Source organism: Pleurodeles waltl, chromosome 1_2 (assembly GCF_031143425.1).
Source record: "Pleurodeles waltl isolate 20211129_DDA chromosome 1_2, aPleWal1.hap1.20221129, whole genome shotgun sequence".
NCBI lineage: Eukaryota > Metazoa > Chordata > Amphibia > Caudata > Salamandridae > Pleurodeles > Pleurodeles waltl.
This window is the reverse complement of record NC_090437.1, coordinates 401,808,294-401,835,067: the sequence shown is the minus strand read 5'-3', so window position 1 is coordinate 401,835,067 and position 26,774 is coordinate 401,808,294. Positions and strand designations below refer to the sequence as shown.

At 42.2% G+C, this 26,774-nt stretch overlaps 1 protein-coding gene across 1 annotated transcript in view; it reads left to right on the top strand.

Annotated features, from left to right (window-relative positions):
- Window positions 1-26,774, top strand: part of GLYATL2 (glycine-N-acyltransferase like 2) — a 124,288-nt gene that overhangs the window by 89,386 nt on the left and 8,128 nt on the right. Inside the window, exons 3-5 of the mRNA XM_069240103.1 lie at window positions 19,161-19,268; window positions 20,293-20,419; window positions 25,719-25,911. Coding sequence (XP_069096204.1) covers window positions 19,161-19,268; window positions 20,293-20,419; window positions 25,719-25,911 — 428 coding nt within the window. The remainder of the gene's footprint in view (window positions 1-19,160; window positions 19,269-20,292; window positions 20,420-25,718; window positions 25,912-26,774) is intronic.

Sequence of the window (26,774 nt, the reverse complement as noted above, 5' to 3'; positions counted from 1 at the left end):
TTGAGAGGTACTAAGACTGAGAGCTCTGGGGTAGCATTCTCAGCAACACCTGATGAAATGTGTTTTTTTTATATCTACTGAAGAAGAATATAATCTAGAAATACTTCTTGAGAGGCACCGAACTATCTGCACCAACTCTGGTGAAAAACTACAGCTTATAATCAAGTAAGCACAAACTTTGTCCTGCAATTACCTCACTGCAAAAGTGCGAACTGTGCTGTGATGTGAGGCAGTGTGCTGCCATCCTCCTTCTGTTAAAAAAGGCCCTTGAGCAACAACCTGACAAGCTTTTGGAGATGCACCTGTGAGCCAGTGAGAGGTACTGAGACATGAGAGGACTGTGGCAGCACTCCTAGCAACCCCTGATGAAATTTGTTTTTTCATCTCTACTGATGAAGGTCACACTCCGGAAACACATGTCTGGAGATGTACAGCACTGTCTGCACCATCTCTGGTGAAAAACTACAGCTGATATTCAAGTAAGCACACAATTTGTATTACATTTACCATAATGAAAAGGGCCTAGCTGTGATTGGAAGCAGTTTGTTCCCACCCTCCTTGTGTTCATAAAGGCTCTCTTGAGCCAACAAGCTGACAAGCCTTTGAAGATGCACCTGTGAGCCAGTGAGATAAACTGAGACCTGAGAGGACTGTAGCAGCATTCTCAGAAACCCCTGATGGAATTCTTTTTTTGATCTTTACTGATGAAGGATACAATCCAGAAACATGTGTCTGGAGATGTACACAACTATCTGCACCAACTCTGGTGAAAAACTACAGCTAATAATCAAGTAAGTGCAAACTTTGTCCTGTATTTACCACAGTGCAAAGGGTGGAGCTGTGCTTTGATGTAAGGCAGTGTGCTCCCATCCCCCTTTTGTTTAAAAAGACTCCCTTGAGCAATAAGATGACAAGCTTTTGGAGATGCACCTATGTGCCAGTGAGAGGCACTGAGACCTGAGAGGACTGTGGCAGCATTGTCAGCAACCCCTGATGAAATTCGTCTATTGATCTCTACTGATGAAAGACACAATCCAGAAACACATGTCTCTAGAGATGTACAGCACTATCTGCACCATCTCTGGTGAAAAACTACAACTGGTATTAAAGTAAGCACAAACTTTGTACTGTATGTACCACAATGCAAAGGGACAAACTGTGCTGTGATGTGAGGCAGTGTGCTCCCATCCTCCTTCTTGTTTAAAAATGCTCCCTTGAGCCAACAGGCTGACAAGCTTTTGAAGATGCATCTGTGAGCCAGTGAGAGGTACTGAGACCTGAGAGGAATGTGGCAGCATTCTCAGAAACCCCTGATGAAATTTGATTTTTGATCTCTACTGATGAAGGATACACTCCTGAAACATATGTGTCTAGAGATGTACAGCACTATCTGCATCAACTCTGGCAAAATACTACAGCTAATATTCAAGTAAGCACACATTTTGTACTTCATTTACCACAATGCAAAGGGGCGAACTGTGCTGTGGTGTGAGGTATTGTGCTCCCATCGCCCTTCCGTTTAACAAGATATGCTATTTGTCAGCCTTTTTCCAAGGTATAAAAATCTGTGACACTCTTAATATTTTTCCTCCCAACTTTCAGAGAGTCCTTGTATGATAAGGATTGATTTTGGTGAATTAATTCCACCCCTCATTCTTTATAAAAAAAAAGTCATAAAATAATCTAAATAGATCTGCAATCCAGAAGGGCTTTTGCAGATTAAGAGCATATCATCTACAGGTAACAATGTTGGGGACTCTCAAAGGGCCTATTTTAGTTTTTATCACTACAAGCAATGTCTAGATATTTAATGGTTTAATTTATTTACACAGAGAAGAGGGGTGGGTCCCTATGCATCCCTTCTGAACTTCTGGCCGTATTTGTCATTCTTTCACACAAAACAGCTCAGCAAGACAACCTTGCTGCACTGCGTGAAAGGGAGAGGGCAAGAATTCACCATATCTATTACGATATGACATATTCCCGTTCTCTCCCTACCCTGGTGGACTTTTGGCTGCCTAACACCAATGTGCAAGAGTGCCTGGGTTAGTTTTGTGTAGGAAGGGACACACTCCTGTACAAAAACAATCCTTTGCAGAATGCAGCAAAAGTTGAAAGAGAGAAAAGCAAGGAGAAACAAAAACGTTTCTCCTCATTATGCCTCTCCTGGGAAGGCCTACCAATCATGGTAAATCTGGGAATGCACCAAAGTCCATGGGTTGAGGCATGGCAACACCCATACTTCACTTATGACACGCCTCCTTGGGACAGAGTAATGCAAGGCAGTGACTTGCACTTCCTTGCGTTTTTCCAGATTTACCAAGCACTACAGGGCCACGCAAGATGGCCTTATGTGGCGTGATAAATTTCATCTAGGTTTTCCATCATCCTTGATTTCCCTTGCTGGAGGCAAGGGTGACGAAAACCATTGATAAATATGCCCCCACATTCTCAACTGCTAGCAACTGATCATTTCACCCTTGATTTCTCATCTTACTTGGACGTAATTGTTGTTATGCAGCCTCATTAATACAGATAACATATTGTCCCGTACACCCATTCTTTCCAGATCTAACCAAAAGTTGTGACGTGATATCAAGTTGAAAGCTGGCCAAAGGTCTACAAACACCATGTAAAAGAAATGTCCCTTACTCAGTATTACAGTTTTCCAATAAATTTAAGAGTTGAAAAATGTGACTAATTACGCTGGTTTTCTTACAAATACCAGCTTGTGGGTCAGATAAAATTCTTCTTCCTTCGGCCAGCTCAAGTATTTGTTCTACTACTGGTGGCAGAAAAGTTTTTGCAGACTATCTATTAAGCTGCTTGGTCTAAAGTTACACTGGCTATTTCAAGGGCCCTTTTAACAGATCTGAATCATCTAAGCCCCACACCAACAGTTCAGTATTTCAGCTATCACCAGGATAGTATCGGTAAGACTGTTGACATAGGCCCTCATTATGTCATTGGTGGTAAAAACCACCTACCACCGCAGCGACGGTTGCCAAAAGACTGTTGCTGCGGCTACCATCCGTCTGCCGTATTATGACCACAGCTGGATTTCCGCCAGAAGGATGGCCGAAATCTGACTGTGGCCATGCCGACAGATGGTGGTAAGTTGATGCTGCTGCCACCAGAAGCACCACCCCAGTAGAATGCCACCAGTCATATTATGACCCATAATATGGCCTGGCGGTGTTCTGCTGGCGGGCGCTGCTGTGGGCATTAATGCCCTGTCCCGTCTCCTGCCGGAGGACCCCCTAAACGCAGGTAAGTGGGTGCTCCGACAGGGGAGGCGGGTGTTGTGTGTGTGTAGGGTGTGTGTTAATGTTTGTGCATGTGTGTATGCGGGTGTGTGTTGCATGTTGAATGTGTGTGCATGAATGGAGGTGGGAGTGCGTGTATGTTGTATTCTGTGAATGCATGTCAGCGTGTATGTATGAAAGTGTGTGTGAATGGATGTATGCATGTGTGGATGAATGTGGGAATAGGTGTGTGTATGCATGTGTCTGTGTGTGAAGGGGTGTGAATGTAGGGGGGTATGATATTGTATCCTTGCTTTGGATTGCTTGTTGTAATGGGCAACAACATGCCAAAAGGTTTTGTTACCACAAGTCTTTGTTGCTACAGTTAATTTCTGGCACATTATGTTCTCCAATTCAGTCCTGGCTGCTACTTGGGTGTGTTTATATTGGGTACTGACAAATGTTATCATCTTCCTATTTTTAATCTTAGTGCTGTCAGTAGTACGAGTTTAGCCTTTTTGCATTGTTTGTTGCACCAGGTTTGATATATTGTTTGATGAGCTGGGATCTTAACATCTCTATGAAGAATAATCGTCAGTGATACATATAATTTCCTGTAGACTTTAATATCCCAAGTAATGTTAGTGATATTTTCAATAGTAGCACCCCAAACCAATAATTTTAATGCATTTGTGACATTTTGGTAAATGTATGATACTGTTTGTGGGTGGCTTGTTATATATGACCAATTTAAAGTGCGCTTGTTGTTGAAAGTGTAATTTCCCTATATAGTAGAATCACAGGATCAACTAATTTGGGGATTAATAGTTCTTCCATCATAAACTTGTAGGAGGCTGGCCTGGTTTGTAGTGGGTACCAAAGGTACTTACACCTTATACCAGGTCCAGGTATCCCTTATTAGTGAAATGCAATCAGTGGCTAGTATGGCAGTACTGGGGGTCCATAGTGGAGCCCCCATGGTGCATGGACCAATACTGGAATCAGTATTGGGGTACAATTCCCAGTTGTTAGACACCTTACATGGCCATATTCGGAGTTACCATTGCAAAGCTGTACATAGGTATTGACCTATGTGCAGTGCACACTTAAAATGGCGTCCCCACACTCACGAAGTCTGGGGAAATGGGCCTGGACGACGTGGGGGCACCTCTGCTAGTGCAGGGGTGCCCTCCCACACAGGTACTTTGCACCCAGCCTTCAGGGTCTGAAGGCCTGACATATAGGTGACTTATAATTGACCTGGTACAGTGAAAATGGCTGTGAAATCGTGCATGCATGATTTCACACAGGCTGCAGTGGCAGTCCTGTAGAAGCATTTGTATGGGCTCCTTATGGGTGACAAAAGAAATTCTGCAGCCCATAATGATCCCCTGTAACCCCAATGCCCTGGGTACCTAGGTATCATATACTAGGGACGTATAAGGGGGGTCCAGTATGCCAATTTGGAGTGCAATACTGAGTCACTAGTATGTAGTGACACATTTAGAAACAGATAGAGCATGAGCACTGGAGTTCTGATAAGCAGGCCTCCAGTGACAATTTAGAAAACTGTAAAACACACTGACAAGCAGGCCATAAACCATAAGCAATGGGGTCCTGACTAGCAAGATCCCAGTGACACAGTCAAAACCACACTGACATCAGGTAGAAATGGGGGGTAACATGCCAAAAAAGGGTATCTTCCTAGAAAACTGGAGAGCTTTGTGGTCACTATCTCTCCGCTCTCTAATTACCATATTCCTCATGGATGAACAGAGATGAACATCTAATGTAATATAATCAATTCTACCAATCTGGTTCACTCTGTTGAATGTATGCCTATTCTCCATAATGGAAGGAGACCAGCCACTATACACTCAAGATTGATTATCATTACTGTAGCAAACTGGGCTTCTTTGCAAATGGCCCCACTTTTTGCCCCCATTTGACCTGCCAGATGATGTTGTTTTTGACATGTTGGTGTACTGAGGACTGCTAATCAGGCCACAGTGCCAATGCTCTTTCCCTTAAAATGGTATGTTGCATTGCATAGACCAATTGGCAAGCACCTTACCCCATGTCAGTCCCCAGTAAATGGTACCCAGGGCAACAGTGGTTAAGGGGGTACCAGGGCTGCAGCACTCATTGTTCCACCCTGGATACCCCATGTAAAAGAAAGACTGCAGGGCTGCCATGACAGCCTGCACGACCAGCCTGCTGCTCGAGTGAGAATCTGTCCACACCAGGTTCTGGCAGTGTCCCTGTTACTGCCCAGGGACAGGTCTGTCACCCCTAAGGCAGGACCCCTCTAGCCCAGGGGGCAGAGTGCACTGTTCTATGAGTAAGGGCATATGTGCAACAGCACATATACCCTTGTGCTGGCATTTAAACTGTAATGCTGGCCTGAGTAACCAGCGCTCAATTGGATAACATGGGATGGCATCTGACCACTCCTAAGATGTCCAGCTCTGCAATGGCCCAGCTGAATCCAATTGTTTTTGGTATCAAACACAGTTTTCTTTTTTAACCCTGAACATGATGCCCATGTTTACGATAAAAAAACAGACGCCCAGGTGGCACCCTTAGAGGGTGCCCACCAAGTTACTCAGTCCTGTACTGTTTTGGCAGGCTTTCCCTAGCCGCAGCTGCCGAAGACAGAAGTCTGTCCTCCTGCCAATGGTGCTAGCACCTTGGCTGGATGTAAGCAAAGGGCCTGGGCAGGAAGGAGGTCACACCTCCCTCCCAGGCCGGCTGGTGAGAAAAGTAGCAAGGTGGTGAGTCTCAAAGGCTTCACCTGCCTTTTATGTGCAAGTAGTTGTCCCTCAAGTGGTGGAGGACAAAGCCTTTCCGCCCTGTTCGGCTGGGCAAGTAGAAAATTAGATATGCACCTCCCTCAAGCTAGCCACACCTTTGAGGGTGGACTAAGAGGTCTGCACCGCCAAGGAAGGGTTCTGTCATCTTGGCAGAACCCTAGAATAATGGGTTCTGGGTAGAAAGTTACATACTTTGCACAGGAAGTCATGCCTGCAAGGGTGGACTAGCCGCAGGGATGGTAGCCCAGTGGCCACTGTCACTCACACCCTTAAACGCGAAGCACAAAAAGATGCCTGCACCAACAACAGGACCTGGGCTCCAGCCCCAGCACAAAGAAGAGGACACAGAGTGACCTTCAGAGACCAGTACTGGAACAGTGTTCCCAGCGTGTGCTAGTGGTGAAAACTCATTAGTCCCAAACAGAGGCACACCGATAAACACCGAAACCCCAAGGAAGACTCCCCTGACTGGTGGCACCAGTCCTCTGCAAATTGCAGGAGTGAAAAAGTGCTGAGGATGAAGAAGTGCGACCTGACTGGCTCTGATTGCCTGAGCCCAAAGAGACTTGGGCCCATATTTATCATTTTTGCCACAAAACTGCCCTAACGCAGTTTTGTGGCAAAAACGTTAGCGCCAACTTGCGTCAATTCACAACGCCAGCCAAGCACCATATTTATTGAATGGGCAAGCCAGCGCTAAACTTGGGCTAGCGTCTTAAGACGCCAGCTGGGTGGGAAATGCGGTAGGGAAAGAGGGGGTTGTGCGTCAGAAAATGACGCTAGCCTGGTTAGAGGCAAAAAAATGCCTCTAACCAGACTAGCACCATTTCCTGGCGCACAGCCACCAAAAACATGACTCCTTTCTTAGTAAAGACAGAAGTCATGCCCACCACCCCAATGGCCAGCACAGGTGACAAGTGTACCCTGGGCATGGCCATTGCACCCTGTGCCATGCAGGGGGCCCCAAGTTGGGGCCCCGATGGCAAACACAATATAGGAAAGAGGAAAGAAACAGAGAAGAGGCATCCTCCTCAGAACCAGAGTCCGTAAAAGAGGAGGAGAAGGCCTTAGTTCCAGTAAGTGAAGGGGAAGGTGAAGAGAACCTTGACCTACTCACCATCCCCAGACCTCCCTCTCCAGTGGTAACTGTGAAACATCGCTCTAGTAACCCTCCACTGGTAGAAGGAGTAGGATCCTGGAGGACAGGTTTCAGCAACTATCCCTGGAGGAGAAGGGACTTGAACTTGAGGAATGGAGATCAGCCTTAGAAGAGAAGAGGGCTAGATCGGGACTAGAGATGGTGGCTGTAAGGAAAGTGAGGGCTCTTGTGACCCTAAGGTCCCCAAAGGGATTGTCCCAGCATATAGTGAAGGAGATGACATTGCCAAATGGTTTGCTGCATTTGAGTTATGTTCCAGAATGAGGAAGGTTCTCCCACACACTGGGGCTCTCTACTTTAGGAGTTATTCCCATCTAAGAGCAGAGATAGGGCTTCTGACCCTACCAGAGGAAGTCTCTGAGTCTTATCCCCATAAGAAAGGGACCCTCAAGGGTTTGGACTCACCACAGAGGAGTACAGAGTCAAGTTTAGAGACACCTAAAAAGGCCAAGATTAGACTTGGGTGGGCTTTGTAGACTCCTCAGTCAAAGCACTAGAGTGCTGGATAAAGGGCAATTACTTGCTACAATTGCCATAAATTGTATTGCCAATTAAGACCATTTTTTGATAGATAATCGATACAGAATACCCTACTTCCATCTCTGTCCTCAGTAATAACATGTTCTATGGTGTCTAGGGGCTTGTACATAATATTAAAGTCCCCTATTATAATTAGCCCTTTTTTGTATTGTGCTTCATATGTGCTTCAAACTGTGATAATATTTTGGATTCCTTTTACTTTGTGGCACTACGATTATGGATGTTAAAATCCACAATCTAGTCCCTACAGATGAGTAATGGATTAAGCCCAGAATATCTCATGAACTATTTTGAAGCATCTCAATTCTACAATTTAGTGTTTTAAGTACTTACCCAAATCACTACACCCCTGCAAGCAGGGCCGTAACAGAACTTGAGGGAATCCTCACTGGAAAGTAGATGAAGTGGGCCCCACATCCCCAGCCCACCAACTACCCTCTCCCCCTGAAAAGTAGGTGGAGGGGGCCCCAACTCCCCAGCTCACCACCTACCACTTCTGCTGGGGGGGGGGGGCCCATGGAGACCGGGGCCACCCACACCGCAGGGAATATGGGGGCTTATGTTACGCCACTGCCTGCAAGGCAAGCCAGTGAGCACCACGGGGGCTATGGGTGTTTGTGTTACACCACTGCCTGCAAGGCCTACCCTGGGCCAGTGAAGCAGCCTCAACACAGTAATTTGATCTAAATGACAGGTTTATGGACAAGTGGCCAGATTTACTAACCTTTCACACAACACAGCAAGGGATCTTGTGGAGCTGCGTTGCATGAGAGGTGAAAGGGCGAAAGCAGAAATGTGCCATATTTACTAAGAAATGGTGCAATTCCTCTCTCTCATTGCACTGGCACTCTTGTGGAAGCCCAGTGCCAATGCAGGCACATATGCACCGTGACCCAAGGGTAACTGTGTTGTGGTCAGAATAATTGTTGTGTAAGAAGGGGTAGCTTCTTGAACAATAATATTGTTAGAGGCTCATGTATCTATTCCTAAGAGGAAGTAACGAGGAGAAATAAAGAGATCTAATTGTCCAGGAAGGGTCCTTCAGCAGGTTACTAATTGAAGTCTCAGAATGTTCTTCCTACTTTTCCAGCCAACCCACACTTTCTAAATCTGATTTCTGTTCCTCACTTAGAGGTGTGCTTTGTTCATTGAGGAAATTATGTTTGCAATCACTTCATAATAGAGGGTTTTATTTGAATCAAAACAGAGTGTTGGGTGAGGGTGATTTATGATGTCTAGTGCTGCAAGGCCATTTACCACATCTTGGGATTTTAATACTACTTCAATGTAGTCATGGTATTCTTGAGGTGTAGAGCAACAAACAACATCCTGTATGTCAGAGCGTACCAGCATATAGCATTTCCGTGTATTAAGTATCCAGTGAATTATTTTTTTTATAAAGAGTTGCCATCTTCTTTTACACTGGCAGGTACTTTCGCCACATTAATCATGTATACTACCCCCCACCCCCTGATCTCTATTGCCCCCATATTAAATTAGTCTGAGCACACATTACCAAGCTGCAAGGTTTTATTTTTGCCATCCACAGGTCTCTGAGAGGCTCAAGGGGTGCAATATCTGGGCAACAACATGTAGTCAGAACCAGCTCAGGTGGATACATTTTTGTGTTTACTTTGATTTATAAAGCTATCTGTAACAGGTAGGTTTTAGAACAACTTGTTTCCTGTTTCTCTTCTATACCAAGTTCCAGTCCAGAAGAACACTCCGCAGGTCCCTCTGAGAAAAAGAAGATACTTGCAGGTTTTATCACTTTTCCTGCAATAGGGTTGGGTCCCACAACCTCCACCAGGTGTGTTGTGCTCAATATTAAAGGTGTTACTTCTCTATTATTTCAGTAGTTGTGAACTCTATAGAAAACACATATTTTTTTTCCTCCTCAGTATTGGCCTCACAAAAACCCTGTTGCATATCCCATGAAAGAATGGCACAGGGAAGAAACAAAGATGAAAACAGAATGCTATTTGGAAGCATAATCTCGTTCTGTTAATTCAAATTCCTGACACCCACCCTTCTTACCCAACCGCATACTTAGTTACGCATCTGTGATAGCCACGTTCATCCTGGAGCATGACTAGGATTGTCAGCCTCCTGATGGGGTCCCTCTCCTCTTGCCGCTTTAGCCTCCTCGCTTTCACCACTGGTGCTATCCTTCTTGGTCCTTAAGACACATGGGGCCATATGTACGAACACATTTTCCCATTGACACAGAATGGGAAAAACCCTTTGCTACATCTGGCCCAAGATTCCTTCTTTACGGTACTCCGCAACACCAGCTCTTCTCTCGGTTGTTCCCGATATTGCTTCCCTGGACCTTCTCATATCTTCCTCCTTCACTGCGTCTGCCTTCTGGGACTCCTCTTGGTGCAATGATGTGCTGTTTTAATCCCACTGCGCCTCTTTGGGTCTGATCTGAGAACAGCGCTACACCTTAAATTCCGCCTCCTCTACTGCTGAATCATCACTCTTAAAAGGAAAGGGACCAGCCCGCAATTTGAAAGGGTCCTTTAAATGGTGTGGAGTTGCTCTGTAACAAGTGGCCAATCTCCTTTTTGCATGAAATGGATCTTAAATGGGTTGTAGTCAGGTTGGATATGCATTTTTTCGCTATTCTGATGGCTGGTCTTTCCTGGTTCAATCATTTACTCGAAGCAAATAACTGCTTTGTTCACTGGTCTCATAACACCAAGGCCTGTTGTTTGGAATAATGGAGAGACATTTCCTACAGGCCCTGTCCGCTCTCCGAGCAAGTTTTATTGTCCAGATATGTTTGGGCAACCATTGTTATTTGAGTTTTTTTCAGTGTGTATGACCCACGTCCACTCGTTCTCTCCCACTGAGTAAGATAACCAAGCGAGAAGCTTCATGATCTCGGCTTTAAGTTTGTTTGCTGTGATATTATTTTTTCCTGGATCAGAAGAATCAACACCCATACTCTCCCCACCTGGCGTGTCTTAGGGTGTTTTATTGTAACCTATAGTCTCTAATCTACTTAACCTTTTATTGCATATCATGGTAAGCTCACACAGCATTGGGGTGAGTGATGGGAAATTCGGGCAAACTTACTCTTCATTCACTGCTCTATTTGTGGCAGCTTGGGGAGGTTTTCACCCTGTAGATACAGGATTATTAGATCTATTTTCAATCAAATTTACTATGGGTTACTGGAAAGGTATAAGCAAGGACTTTTTGCAGAATTTCAAAAGATGATTTGGCTGTTTTTTTGGCTTAGCTGCACCTTATGAGATATGTGCTGCCTTTCTCTTCTCCATCGTGCTGATCCTAATAATATCAATATAGCAGTCTACAGATTTATTGTAGCAATAGGATGGAAACCACAATCAAGCCACACTGAACCAAGGATGCAGAGTTGGTTTAGAAATGCAAGAATTTAGAGGGAAAAACAACAGATAAAGAAATGTATCAGGGTCAGAAAACCAAGAGTAGTGGCCATGTCACCCTCCTCCAGGCAATGCAGCCAGGTAGCTTTTGGAGCTTTATAGCACTGGGTGTGGTCGCTGGGCCGCTCCTTCTCCCTGCAGACTCGTGATGTTATGAGACTTGTAGTCCCATGGGCAGCAATGTCTCCTTCCCTAAACAGCCAGAGAGCTCTCTGTGCTTTATATTGGTGGGTATGGTCACTGGACCTACTCCTCCTCCCTATAGACTCCCTGAGTTATGTGTCTTGTGCTCCCTCAGGCAGTAGTGTCCCTTTCATATGACGTTTTACTACCAGTTTTCAAAATCTCAATATTTCCTGATGATGTTGGAATCGATTAATTATCCGGAGGTACAGGCTTTGCTACCTATACAACTAGCTGCAGAGGCGGGTCCCTACTGGCTGTCCTCAAGTGAAGGCCAATTGAGTGCCACAATGTGTGCTCTTTACATTCCTCATGTGTGGGCAATGTCTGCACGTGGTGTGCCATGTGATGTGTGTAAAATAGATTCTCTCTGTGAATGGTTTCTTCCTGTTCAAATTAACCTTAGTAATCTGAACTGTGAAGAGAGGTAGGATTTGCTTTCTTTCAAGAAAGAATCTGGAAGCCTTTTATCAGGTGAAAAGCTGCCCAGATCCCTGAAAGGTCTGCACAATGCCAAATGACTGGAGTAGAGTCTGCATCATTGGCCTGAGACTACCCAGAGACCATGGGTCATAAGATCAAGATCAGCTCAGATGGCCAGGAAAAGCAAAACAGACTTATGAGCAAGATTATTTAGGCCATTTGAAACAAAAATACTCCTGAAGCATCAAGTTGTCAAAGCTGAACCATTGCTGACCTAGCAAGTACCCTTAAGAGCATCAGATCCTGTTCGTCCATGTTCAGAGAGCAATAATGTCTTCTACCTTTGCACCCCGAGCATGAGGTTTGGTTCCATATGCATGAGGTGGTTAAGATAATTCCAGAACAACCGAAATATTATTTTTGGAGATAAAGGCCCACATTATAACTTTGGCCGTAAGTGCTGCCTACCACCGCGGTGACGGCCGCCAAAAGACCGTCACCGCAGCTAACCTCCGTCTGCCATAATATGACTACAGCCAAATTTCCGCCACAAGAAGTGCGGAAAACCGACTGTGGCCATGCTGGTGGACAGTGTTAAGGTGGCGCTGCTACCACCAGGAGCACCACGCCAGTAGACCACCGCCAACTGTATTATGAAAAATAATATGGCCTGCCAGTGTTCTGCTGGGGGGCACTGCTGGTGGTAGCTGCGCCCGTCCTGTCCCCTGCCCGAAGACCCCCTGGATTCAGATAAGTCTGGTTTCCGACAGGGGAGGGGAGTTTGGGGTGTTGTGTGTGGGGGTGTGTGTGTGTGCGTGAATGTGTGTGTGTATGCGTGAATGCGAATGAGTGTTGCTTACGTGTGTGTGTGCATGTGTGAAAATGTGTGGATGAATGGAAATGTGAATGCGTGTCTGTGTGTAAGTTTGGATCTGTGTACGGATGTGTGAGAGAAGGAATGGATGAATGCAGGTATGAATGCATGTATGCCTGTATGAGTGAGTGTGTGAACGCTTGGTGTGTGCCCGCGAGTGTGCGTGTATGGGGGGAGGAATAGAAGGGGGTAGCGTGGATGGAGGTGGGTGAGGGTTGTCTGGGGAGTTTTAGGGGGGTGGGTTGGATCTCCAACCAGTGACAGGGAAAGAATTCCCTGTCACTGGTAGGGCCTACCGCCATGGTTTTTGTGGCATTACGAACACCACAAAAACCATGGTGGTAGGCAAGGTCATAATGCCACCGGCCGAACAGTAGCGGCTGCGCGGTTGGAGATTGTTATCTCCAGCCCGGTGGCTGCTACCGCCATGGCGGTCGGTGCAGTACATTGGCGGATTGGCTTCAGCCAATCCACCAATGTCATAATGTGGTGGCATGTACCGCCAGCCTGTTGGCCGTACTACTGCTACATTTCCACCAACTGCCGGGGTCATAATGACCCCCACGGTTCTTAATAGTCTTTAATAGTCTTGGGTTGGCCTTACCTTCAAAGCCCAGTTCCTTGTTGGAACTGGTGAAGTTTTGGAGTTCAATGGCTATCTTTGCACTTGTGATCGATCAAAATCTTTGAGAATGCTAGGACTCCAATAGAGGTCCATTTTGCCCTCTGGTAGTTCAAATACCCACTCACTTGTAAGTTACAAATGTAACTTCACTCATACTTTTGAGTAACTTTACTAAATTTGGTTAGTCACCAAATCTGAGTGTGAAGTTAGTCAAAAGTGTAGACATGTCTCTAGCCCTTGAAAAAAAAGAGGTTGAGCCAGATGTACAAGTGTAATTTACAACTACTGAAAAGAACACAGTAAGGTCAGCATCCCACACTCCCAACCACTGATACTACAACAGACTCCCATTGAAAATAATGGAGGTAGGGGCTTAACATAAAACCCCATAAGAAAAAATATTACATTATTTAACATAGTTACAAGTATAAATTATTACAGTTCAATGTTAAACAAAATAAAACTTGATTTTAAATAATAATGTAACAATAATTGTCAGTAAATTAAAATTAAATTACTTTTAACTAATGTTATACACCACTTTTAATATTTTGTACTACATGATAAATGTTTTCCCTTTTTCCTTCAGATGGGAATGTATTCTTTAATTTGAAAATATTCAAAATAATTTCAATTTAATTTAATACAATGAAGGTCAATAAACATTTAATTCAAATTAACTCAATAGTGCAGTAACATATTTTTCTTTTGTATTGCATGTGAAATGAATGTATAAAATTAATGATACTTTTTCAATGTTAATGCACTTTTTTAGTTTTTGCTATACTTTACCATATGGAGATCCCCACCCGACTGTGGAGTCTCTCTATGAGAAAGTATAAAGAAAAGTAAAAAAAACATTAGTTAACTAATAAAAAACAATAAACATATTTTTATTTATGTTTTTACCCTGTCATTTAAGGATGTCCCTTTCAGGCCAAATAGATTTTATACTTTCTCACATGAGGCAGGAAAGGAAGAGATCTTAGTGGACATTGCAGATTTAAACACGTTTTGTGTACCTTGTCTGCTACCACCCCTACCTTTGGCTGTGGTAAAATCTATTTACTAGACATGTGGTAAATAGTCTGTTGCCTGGCAATTTAGAGGTATTTATGTTTTGAGAGGTTTTTGTAAAGCAACACATATGGAATTGTTACCATCTCAGAAGACTGGGTAAGAGGGAAAATAACCAGGGATGAGTTATATCATGTGTTAAGAATGTAATAAACTTGTTATAAGGTTAAGTCTCAAGCTATGCAGTTTTAGCAAAGGACCTTGAATATTCCAAACCTTGAAAACACGACTGACTGAAAGGACTTGAAAAGGAACACAATTTTTTTAGGTCAGCCTTTGGCCTGACGTCAATAGTTAGGTCTTGAGGGATAATCTTAGTATAGGCAAGTTTAGACAAAGGCAGCACATCGGTTCACATTCTGCTTGGTGCATTTCTAATGTTCCACTGATGCATGGCTAAGAAATTAAAATGAAATGCAAAAATTAATCCATACTATACACAGATCATAAAAAGCATTTTTTTCTTTCATATTGTTGCTAAATTGCAAACCTGCTCTCTGTGCTTTTATTTTGACAACCTCTCTTAGATCAAAGAACAAAGTAGCAGTCTCATTTTGTTTATCAGTAGTGATCTTTGTCACAGAATTTCAATACACCCCTAATGTACTGCAGATCATATTCTGAACTCCTTGTCTGACCATCCTCTCCCAATCTGGGTTCTTCACACCTTGTGCTCCAACCAATCAAACTTGCATCTGACTCTAATACAAGATCAAGGGAAATAGAATGGTGGGGCTGTTCCAGGTTTCCGTGTAATCCATCCACTAATCTTATCCCTGACTCACCTATCTGTCTTAAAGAAGTAGGTGTGACTAACTTAAGCCTTTTCTTAAATATTTTGGGCCTGATTTATACTTTTTGCCGCAAAATTGGGCAAACGTATAGCGACGGCTTGCGCCATTCCACAGCGCCAGACGGGCGCTATATTAAAGGAATGGCGCAAGCCAGCGCTAAACTTGGGCAAGCATCGTTAAAAAAAAGACACTAGACGGGTAGGGGTGGCGGTAGGGAAGGAGGGTGTTGTGCGTAAAAAAATGATGCTAGACTGGTTAGAGGCAAAAAAAATGCCTCTAACCAGACTAGCGCCATTTCATGGCGCACAACCACCAAAAACATGACTCCTGTCTTAGGAAAGACAGGAGCCATGCCCACCACCCCAATAGCTAGCACAGGGGACATGTGTCTCCTGGGCATGGCTATTGCACCCTGTGGCATTCAGGGGACCCCAAGTTAGGGCCCCCGATGGCACTTTAAAAAAACGTTAAAAAATACTTACCAATACTTGCCCTACTTACCTGGGATGGGGTCCTCTGGTGTCCCTCTGGTGTGGGTGGGGATGTTCCTGGGGCTTGGGGAGTGCACCTGTGGACCCATTCCATAGTGTTTAACCATGGAAATGGGTCCACAGGTCCCCTAACACGTGCTCTGACCCAGGTGTTAAATAATGGTGCAGAGCAAGCTTTGCACCATTATTTAGCCCCTCCTAAAAATATGGGGCTATGAGGATAGCACCATTCTTTAGATGGGAACACCTACCTTGCATCTCATTGATGCAAGATAGGTGCATGCATCCCAAAAATGGTGCAAACTCCTATATTTTGACATTAGACATGTCTAACGTCAAAATAAAGTATGGAGTTAGGTATGTGCTGAATTTACGTAAAAAAATTACGCAAATTTGCTCCTTTATTTTTAACTTTTGTAGGGCTGTGCAGTTGAGAAATACGAGAAAGGTCACCTGAATGGTGTAAGCTAACAGACCCAGTATTCTTTCTAGATGTCTGAGAGATATATAGAAGCTCCTTAATGTGTTGCTCATTCCTTCCTGGTGGGTTACAACTTGGAGACAGGCTGTCTCAAAACGCTTTCCTATGAATCTATTAAAAAATTAAGAAATCCATATTTTTTGAAATTGTCAATTATGATTTCTCCTTGATTTTTCCAAATCCATCCCAAACCCTGTTGTCAATGGTTTAAATGCCCTGCACCTGAGAAACCTAGAGCAGCTTGTTCTGACCCACTAAAATTATAACATGTAAGTGAATCACCACCTTTATAGCCTTTGAACTTACCAACACCACCACTGGTTTCAAGATCTTTGTAAAACACCATGGGGCTGAAGAAAGATAGAATGGTAGGGGTAAGCATTGTTGAGATCTAATCTCATCATCCCATCCCCCAACAAAAGAAGGTCCCTCAGAGCCAGTATAGTTCTTGAAATATGTGGCACAAAACTGTCCAGCTTCATCAAGTTTATAACTGACGTGAAGTGTTTAAATTTCTTCTTGACCCGAAAGATATAGCCTGCAAATCCCTTTGGATGCAAATTGCACCTTTCAGTTGCCCCTTTATAAAGGAGATCTCTCACCTCTCTGGATATCAGATCAGTACCCTCCAGGGAGAAATGCATGAGACTTGGCATTATGGTTTGAAGACATTTTTTATGAATACCTTTACTGTTTGTGACACCCAGGGGTCTTGTGAAACTGCTTGCTATGTTTGGGGAAACAGAACTAATCTGCCCCCAACTTGCACCAAGCAAAGGGCAAGAATAATTACTTGTGGTCCCCCTTCCCCTGGCTTGTCTTCCAAATAGGTCGAAGTGTCCTTCTCTCTTTTTCTGTGGAAGGAAGATCAGATCTGCAAAGCCACTCTGCTGGCCATATTTGAGCCTGTGATATGTTTGCACAACTGGCAAATAGGCCCTAATTCCCCCGCATGGGAGAGACCTCTCCATAAATGTGCATGAAAGAGAAGTGGACTATATTAGGAGAAGTAAAAGTCTGTATATACTTGTTAATTTCTTTAATGTACTCATCTCCAAAAATGAGCCTTTGGAGAAACACCTGGCATCTGATACTTCTAGGTTGCTAAGCTTAGGGTGTTTCCTGAGCAGAAGACTTTTTTTCCTTTCAAAGGAGAGCCTCGTATTGCATAGATAACAAACTGCTTTTTGTTGCCAAATGGAAAAAGTAGCCAGGTCCAGGCTCTCCCTGAACGTTTTAGCATTCTATGTCATTCAATAAATCTTTGCCACAGGCCCTAGGATGTCAAGCAACTTATCCTGGCATGAGGATCAGGCCTTGATCCTTACCCTTGTTGCTCAGCCTGCGGTCCTTAGCTTTTTTGCTCAGATAGGTAGCTATACTTTGACCAAGTACCGAGGTCTTAGTGGTCATGGAGGCCTTCCAAGGAACAGGAGCTTCTGGCACTCGGCTTGCATTTCTATTCTAGTAGCTCTGTCGATTGGGATGTATTGCGAGCACCAACATACTCAAGAAAATGTAGATGTTCAATCAGATCTAGATTGGACAGTGCACTCCCCTCAGTATCCAAATTGCAGATCAGATTTGGCCTTTTTAGGATGACCCCTAAAATCATACTCATCATAAAAATATCATAAAATGCATCATATTTACAAAATTCCTGAGTCATATCAAGTGAACTTTTCGATTGATTGCCATCAGGACTCATCTATCGATCCAGCCATGTCGAGCAAATGTCTTCTTCCCACTGCGGGCAAAACCACAACCTTTACCATGACCACATATGGATACATTTATATTGCAGTGCTTAAGTTTGAACATTTATCTTCCTTTCTGATTCGGAGAGGGCATCAAAATGGCTGTAGCCAATGATTGCTCTATGTCAGAGGCCACTGACTTAAAAGTGGTAGTGACTGATTTAGAAATTGATTTAGAGACTGAAGTGTAAAGAAAATTGTATTGATTACGTGTAAAGGTCTCCTCTTCCTTTACTCTCTCACTGTCCTTTTTTTTCCTCTGGATCTCATTGTATCTTTTATTATTAGGGAACAGAATCCCGATGTGTGTGTTTTGTATAAATCAAACCCTTTCTTTACTTTTCTTGCTTTTACATTTTTTTGCGGACATAAATAAACCAAACCCATGCGTAAAATCTTGAAACATCTTGGAAACGAGGGAGGATGACAAGTGGTTGAAACAGAATACATTCATTTACAACATGAAGCAAAACACAGCATGTAGAACTAAATAACAGGAAAGTGAAAGGACAAATTTCTCATTACACATTAAACAGTACTTATCTTTGCAAGCATCAAGAAATGATGTGGAGTCAACACTTAATGGTTCTTACCTACCATCTATATCTATTATGTCATGGTGTAATTTCCTCTTGAGAAACAAGACTGGCATAATATTGGTCTCCGTCTTGTAATAAATTGTGACCACCATATCATCTTTACTATTGAAGCATTATTGTAGTAGCAAATCGATGTTACTAAGTCTACAGATCGTAAATGTGGCAAAAAGGCTGATACCTCATACTGCATGCCTAGGTTAACATGAATTTATCTGTTCACCGTGTCTGTAATCTGCATATATAGTAAAAAGACTGGATTCTGTTGTCTACATTGATCTGTTCATCCTGTCTATATTTTTCAGATATAGTAAAAAGACTAGATTTTGCAAAGGCCCAATAGCAACACTAAATAAAAACAGTTTTCAAGATATACATGCTGCAAAGAATTATTGTCTAGGTCAAGTCATTATAAGGTCACACCTTATAAGGTCAAAAAATGAGGAAAGCAATCTGCCACCTAAAAGACATTTTCTACATAAAAATGATATGCCTAGAATTCAAAACATGAATAACACATGCAAATGTGGCAGAGTTGTCACTGACAATTTAAAAAGTGACATCACAATATCAATGCACCTCGATATCCTAAAGCCGAATACTATTCTAAATGAAGATGGAGCGAATGAGCAGACATTTGCTACTATCTAATATTATGAATCCATATTCTTTTTCTCCTGCAGGTCTATGGGTCAGTTTTCCATATTAACAGGGGCAACCCTTTCAACCTTGAGGTTCTGGTGGATTCCTGGCCAGAATTCAAGACTGTGATTGTTCGCCCTCAGCCAAATGTAAGTTTCTGATAAATCATCTCTGTTCTGCACTCTAGCTTTTCCTACATGTAAATCATTCAAATACAATATAATTCAAGCTTCAAATGAAACATCTCTTTGCTGCATTTCATCAAGACAAGATAAGAAAACCTTTGTGATGTAGTGCTTCTGCTCCATTTAGTGCCAGTGATCTTTTGATCAAAACGTGAATAGGATTGTGTTATCTCAAATGCTACATATGAAATGACATAATTTATGTAATTACCAAAAACTGTATATGTAACACATTGAAAAGAAAACAACAGTAAAATTCTTGAGCAAAGAAGGATAAGAGATTTTGGCCCAGATTTAAGAAAAGTGGCGCGTCACACCCTGCACCCTCTAACGCCACCATATATGCGCCCTATTTAAGATATGGTGCACCATGTCGGTATTAGGAACAATAGCGTCGACATTTTTGATGCTATTGTGGTGGTTTGCTCTACTAGCTTCAAAAATTCTGGCGCTAGTGGAGCAAAGTGCAAGGAGGACCATTGATTCCAATGGGTGCGTCCTTTTAACACCTGCTTTCTGCAGGTGTTAAAAATGATGCCAAAAATGGTGCAATGAAATCTTGTAGATTTCATTGCGCCATTTTTCCGGACCTCCTTGCACCGAAACACCACCTTTGCATACATTATGCATACATAATGTGGCGCAAAGGGTTGCAAAGTGGTGGAATGCATGCATTGTGCCACATTAGCATCGGAAAAATAACGCTAATTATGTATACATATTTGTAATTGAACAGCTAATAAGGGAAATAATTAAATATACTGGAGCGTAATCATTATTTAATTTTTCAATTGTTCTCTCTCCCCCTTTTAAGATATTTTTTTCATTATTTACATTGATCCCCCAGATAATTCCTCCCGTATGCATTCTGGTTATCTTTTCTCACTTGCTTTGGCATCTCCTTTGTCTTTCAGTACATTGTATTATGTCATTGAATGACAACGAACACATGGCTTTTGATATCCTCTATTGTACAATATATTTCTAGGACATGAAGGATTACTGTGATCACTATACTAATACTTACTTCGTCTACACGAGCGATCCACTAACCCTTGAAGAAATCCTTCAAAAGTCAGATGCCATTGACTGGAGTCAAACACTCCAGATTCAAGGTGGGTATGAACGAGGGAGGAAACATTAGACAATAGTAAATGTTGACTATAGTTTAGGGGATTCCAAAGAAAAATAGCTAATAAAAGGATGTTTAAGGGCCACTCATGCTAATGATGAGGCCTACTCCCTGAATGATGCAGCATACTTTGGACAGAACAATAAACATTTTCTGCATGTTTGAGGAATTGTGTTACATTCAATGCATTTCTTTTGTGGTCAATGATTACAATGTTGCAGCTGTAGCCTTGATCTTCATTGGTAATTTTTTAATTTCGTAAAAATATGTGTGGTAATTACTAATAGATCAATCTTCTTCCACATCAAACTCTTCCTATCCTCTCATTTGTTTAACTTTTGAGTGCCCTATAGCATTATGTAAGACTCTGCCCAAACTTGACAAAGGTAGGCCCTACACCTTGGTTGTGGGAATGTCGGCCGTCCAGCACTTTTCTTATTACTAAGGTTGTCTATTCCCGCGACTTATTATTGTACACTAAAGGTCAGCATTGTTTTACTCTTCAGGTCTCCAGCCAGTGAAATAGAAAATGCAGGAATGTGTGCAATGAATATCTCTGATAATTTCTTACTCGATTAGTTAACGAGTCTATATGCCTAGACTGTGTTCCCACCATATTAGGGAAAGTGAGTCTGTCCTTGGTGCATTCATTTGTATCAACCTAATGGAAGAAGAAATGGAAGAAAATGTATGCCCTCGTTGGTCACCAATGTACTAAGACATTCCTTGCTGATTCCCCCAAAACTAGTCTCCAGCTGATATAATTCTAAATTTGACTTTTCTTGTACAAAGACATTCCTGGCCAGTTCCCCAAAACTAGTCACCAACTGATGTAATTCTAATTTTACTTTTATTCCTGGGGGCACAACAGTCCGCCTCCAGAACGTCCCACGGTGCTTGAATTCTTAAGAAGACTTTCTCTTCGATTTTCCACTTTCTTTGTTAGTGCCTGTGGATCGATTTCCCACCATATTAAAAAAAACATTATTTTCTTATTTTTGAAGATGAACTGGTGGGTGCAGCAAAGTCCCCAGGGACATTAAGTTAAGTTGCTCTAAAAAGATTCCTGATCAGGTTACACGCATTCGACCCGAAGGTATTCCAGCCACTTATGTAAAAAAACAGTTGATGCTTAAAGTCATGACCTCCTCCTATTTCTATTCAGGCTAGTTCATTTAGTAGACACCGTCATATTTTCTTTCTCGCCAATTTTTTTAATACAAATAACTTTTTTTTCTTCTATCAATGAACACCCCTGGAGTACAGAGGCACATTAAAGAGTTTTTTGGGAGAATTCATTACGACTGTTCATATTCTGATTCACGTAAATAAATCCCATTGGTGAAATGTATTTCATGCTTATAGATGTACATTATCTTTTCGGTTGCATGAGCACATTTATCTTAGCTTCCATTACAAATTATGTACATGTATCTTCTGAAAGGATGTGCACGCTGATTTCTTAAATACGAGGAGACTAAAATTCCTCCTGATATTGGACTATTTGCGTGTTCAGATACATAGTAAGGATGTTTTTAGCCATATTATTAATTTAACACGCCTCAAAAACTCAATGGTGTCATCGATTGCGCTATTTGCAATGTTCAGATGCCTGGTAACAATGTTGTTACATATATTATTAAGTTTTAAACCATCAAACACGTCCAGGGTATCACCAATTTCAGGAGTTTTAGGCTGTGCTTAATTTGCAAATAAAAACGTGCCGGTGACCAAAGTCGTCCTCTTAAACACGCGTCTGCTGCAAATAAATGCGGGAACACGGAATACTGAGGCGGCATAATCCTGAAGCCATCTCGGGCCTCTTTAATGCATGTACAGCCGCTCCCTGCCCCTTCAGCTCACTCTAGCAGCTTTCTACTTTCTACCTTCGTGATGCTTTTTCGTTTTTCCCTTCCTCCGTCTTTCCCATATGCTTCTTTAGCTCGCAGCAAATGTTGTGGCAAAAGAATAAACCCCGGCCCTCAAATATAAGTGCCGGTGCTCAGCACCGGAAACAACAAGCACACATTAAGCACTGGTTTTAGGAAGGGGTAGATGTGTCCCAAAGGCCAAAGCAGACAACCTTGAAACAGGCGCCCCAGCTCACCATCTTGTGGTTCAGGGCAAATCACTTAATCTCCCCGTGCCTAAAAATGTGTAATGTAATATGGTGCAAATGTAAATTACTTTAATGCCCTTGTTCCAAGTTTGTGGAATATAAAACTGCAAACAAAGTACCAAATGAAACACCATACTTGCCCATGTTTTGGAATGGAGCAGTAAAAACAACAGATGATGGCTGGAATGCTGAAAAATGCACACATTCACCCCCAGTCACATAGATCTGCGTTTAATCCATTGTTTTTTTTGTTCACCACGCCACCCCAGAGTGGACCCAGCTAAAAGCAAATCAGTCTTGACCCTGTTCCCCATGGGAACAGTCCAGTCTGAACTGGCAAGCCAGGTCCTTACTGGACCAAAAACAAGCATCCTAGGACCGGTTTCACATGTAACATTCTTCAGGTCTGTCACTGCTATCAAACCTTGCAACATCCAGTGTGTGCCATTGCTTTTAACATGGAGGTAGACCATAGGCATAACTAAGCATATAATGTTCACCTTACAGAAGGTGTTGTCGTTATTTATTAAAGAGCTTCTGCATCCTCCTTACCAAATGTACTGCATAGTAATTTGTGCTAGATATTGTAATAAACAAATACAAAAAATAAAAGGTCAGAAAGAAAAGAAATAAACCTTTAGAAAATAGCCAATGTGCCTGAGCGGAGGAAAATCATATGATGGTTAAAAAAGAACATCAAACAGTCATAAGCAAATAATGCATAGAATTTTTAACCTTTATATATGTCCTAAAACGTTCCCTTCAGGTGAAGAAGTGAGACAAATTATATAATAGGAGGAAATGCTGACAGCTCCACAGGCTGAATGACAGGGGTGTCGGGATAATGAAGTCTGTTTTCTGAAATATGGTTTTACGGGCTGGTATTGGATAAGGTTTAGTATAGTACTGTAACATTTGTATAGCGCTTACTTCCCTTCGTTGGTTATTGAAGTGCTTACCCACATAGAGAGCAAGCCTTACTGTGTAGGGTGTGCAGTTGGAATTGGTTTGGGTTTTTTCAGCCTATGTGGTAAATGTTTTCATGTTACCCTAGATGATGCCTGGTGGTATGATGGGTGAGTAAAAGACAGTCCACAGACAGTCAGGGCTGGAGATTGATGAATACACAATCCACAGGTGGTCAGAGACAAGGACGCCAGGCAGCAGCTGCCACGCACATGACCCACCCCAGTTCCACAAAATGGAAAGAAAGAAAAGGAGCTACCTATTGGGGAGAATGGGGGGTAGCGCCCTCATAAGAAATGACCCATGATCAGTGATGAAAGCCAGAAAAGTCAGTTTTGCTCCATGTGGATCCATACATTGGTCCACTGCATCAACATAACTGACAATTTTTCCTTGTGACCACCCAATGTGATTATGAACATCAGTTAGGAAACAAGTATCAGACCAGCTGCAAGAGTGCTTTATTGACGAACTGACACGAGTTTACCACATGCTTTCACATCCTGCATGGTTTCCCACACTGCCTCGGACCCTTACTGCGCGATGAGGAAGGGACGGAACATGCACGCCAATACAACTTCCACTACTGACCATGTTTGATCCTCTAGCTCTTGCTGTTAACCCCTTTTTCATTAATATAACTAGAGATATTTCACAAATGTTCAGGAATATTGACAGTTCTTATTCTACTTGCTGACATCATGGGGGAAAACATACGTGTGGGGGCATGCTTGTGCGGGTTTCATGTTAAAGTTGAACCAAATACCTGCCAATCAGCTCTCTCCACTTGAGCATGACAGCCCCATGATACACTCCCTTCCTTCATAGGTGAAAGACAGAACGTAGGCCTCGTGTGACTGAGATTCCATGCCACTTTCAGTAGTCTATGCCTAATCTTCTCTTTTTCAAAGAAACAATTATTTGGATGTTGAAAGAGCTTCCTTGACCAGCTATAAAACAATAGACATTGGAACCTTTTTTCATGAATATGCTTGTGAAATACAGAAGGCTCCGTTATGTGCTCTAGAGCATGTTTTTTTTAAACTTCTGGCCTTGAGGCTTGGAAAAGCATACCCACTTTCCATGGCCCAAGGAACAACCTGCGAGTAGTAGGATACCTCTCCATGGATGTCTGTGCAGTACTTAAGGACTTGAGTGTGCTCACCGTTGCCTCGCTCCTTTACAAATTGCTCATCAAAAAGTAGGTCTTATGCTTCTTCATAGATTACATTAGAAGCCATGACAACTGTTCTTGGTCCAGTTTCATAAACATGACCAGGCCTATTGAGCATTCTAGAGAGTTTTAAATAAATCAATATGCATGCAGCAGGTTGGGCTTAGTTTTTTATTTCCTCTGAAGCCAATAGGTTCCACCACCTCTTCAAAACATCAAAAAGACTGAAATAAGGCTCTATATTATTTAGAATTATGGGACAACTTCTCAAAGTTCCTGTGAGGATATTTCATCAAAACACAGGATTCCAGGATGAGGGTTTGTTTAAGTTCCTCAATTTGTTATCCATATTGATTATCAAATGTTTCCAACTTTTGGGTCATTCCACACACTGCGATGGCTTGCATACCATTGTTGGGAAGATGTCCACAAAGTCTTTCATGTTTAAGCTGAAGTTTGTGGCACAATCTTTTCCTTGGTGTACCTTGATCCTCATGTTGATCCCACATTACATGTGAGCTCATTGGCTGGCACATGTTTACAGCAGGTAGCATGTAGTCTCCTATATCCAATGTATGTACCTCTCCTCAGTAGACTACATGATCTGAATACTGAGCTTCTTTAAAACTGATTTTCCCTATTGTGCCTTGTTAGGTGGCAAGATCACTCTTGTTAACAAGTGGATATAAGGCAAACTCATCCCCTACTGATAAACCTGACCGCTGGATCAGAGGTCAGCAGAAGGCTTGCGGAATGGTTGAACTTACAGTAGGAAGTAGTCAACCATATTAGATATATGTGATAAGAGCACTGCACTTCTATTGGGGGTATTAGAAATTACAAAAGTGTGGATCCCTCCAAAAAAAGGTTTTATAGTAGCAGTGAGTCACATCTCGCTTTTGTCAGCTAATTATTGAACCAGATTAATATCAAATGTCATATACTTGTGTCTTTTTTCTGCATCCAAGCATGAATATAATTATTGTTTGCTCTCTTTCATTGTGCGTTTTTTCCTTGTAACAGGGCTTCAGTCCTCCATTGGTGAAGTTCTGTCTGGCATCTCAGGTAGCAAGTCATTCACTCCTGACATCACTCGCACTGTCCTTTACGTGAAGGACATGGGAATACAAAATGACTGTGGAATGGCTACTGAGAAAGCCTCAGCCCTTGAGACAGATCCTTTCTTCACCACTGAGGTGAAGGCCACACAACAAAGGTATTTTCGTAGATGAGTTTAATGTCAAATGTCCATGCAGGATGCACAGTGGATTAAATGCTCGTTATTTGGATATACAATCATCTGCATGTCATAATTTTAAATCCCCTTTAGTCACTCATTGTGGATCACATACTTATATAGCACCAATAATCCATTACTACCATGATGAATTCTTAATCACAATCTTAATATCAGTAGATCCCCTTTCAGCATTCTATTTGTATTTCCCAAGACCATAATATATATGTAAGAGAAACTTGCTTTAAATACATTTTTCATAATGAAACTTATGTTCAACATAGCAAAGTGTTTATCGGATTGTATTAAATTTCAAATGTTGTAGTACAAATAGAATGTTAAAAGGGGATATACTCTCATATTAAGGTTATGTTTAAGAATTCATCATAGTAGTAATGGTTTAGTGGTGTGATATAAGTACGTACCATTTAGTATAATGTCTTAAGGACCCCACCATCTATTTCCACAACAGGATCATTCCCTGCGGTACTAATCTATGATTTTAAATGCCAGCATGTCTGACTCAGTCCTCCATCTTTCTAAGATTGGTAAATTGAACACAATTGAAGTTGGAAATATTGGCACCATTTTTTACAGCTCTTAGAAAAGGCATGAATTTTGAACAAAGCTATGTATATAAAAACTCTTCTTATCAGCGCATATACTAGAAAAATAGTCACTCTGTGAGAAGACCGCATTACATAGAAATCCTGTTTCAAACTCAGTGTGACACAGCCATGGATTGTTTAGGCCCATTCAGCAAAAGTTCTTTAATATACACAATTGGGCATAACATTTCAGTATGCTGATGTTGTCAACCTATAGCAACTTCAGTATCATGA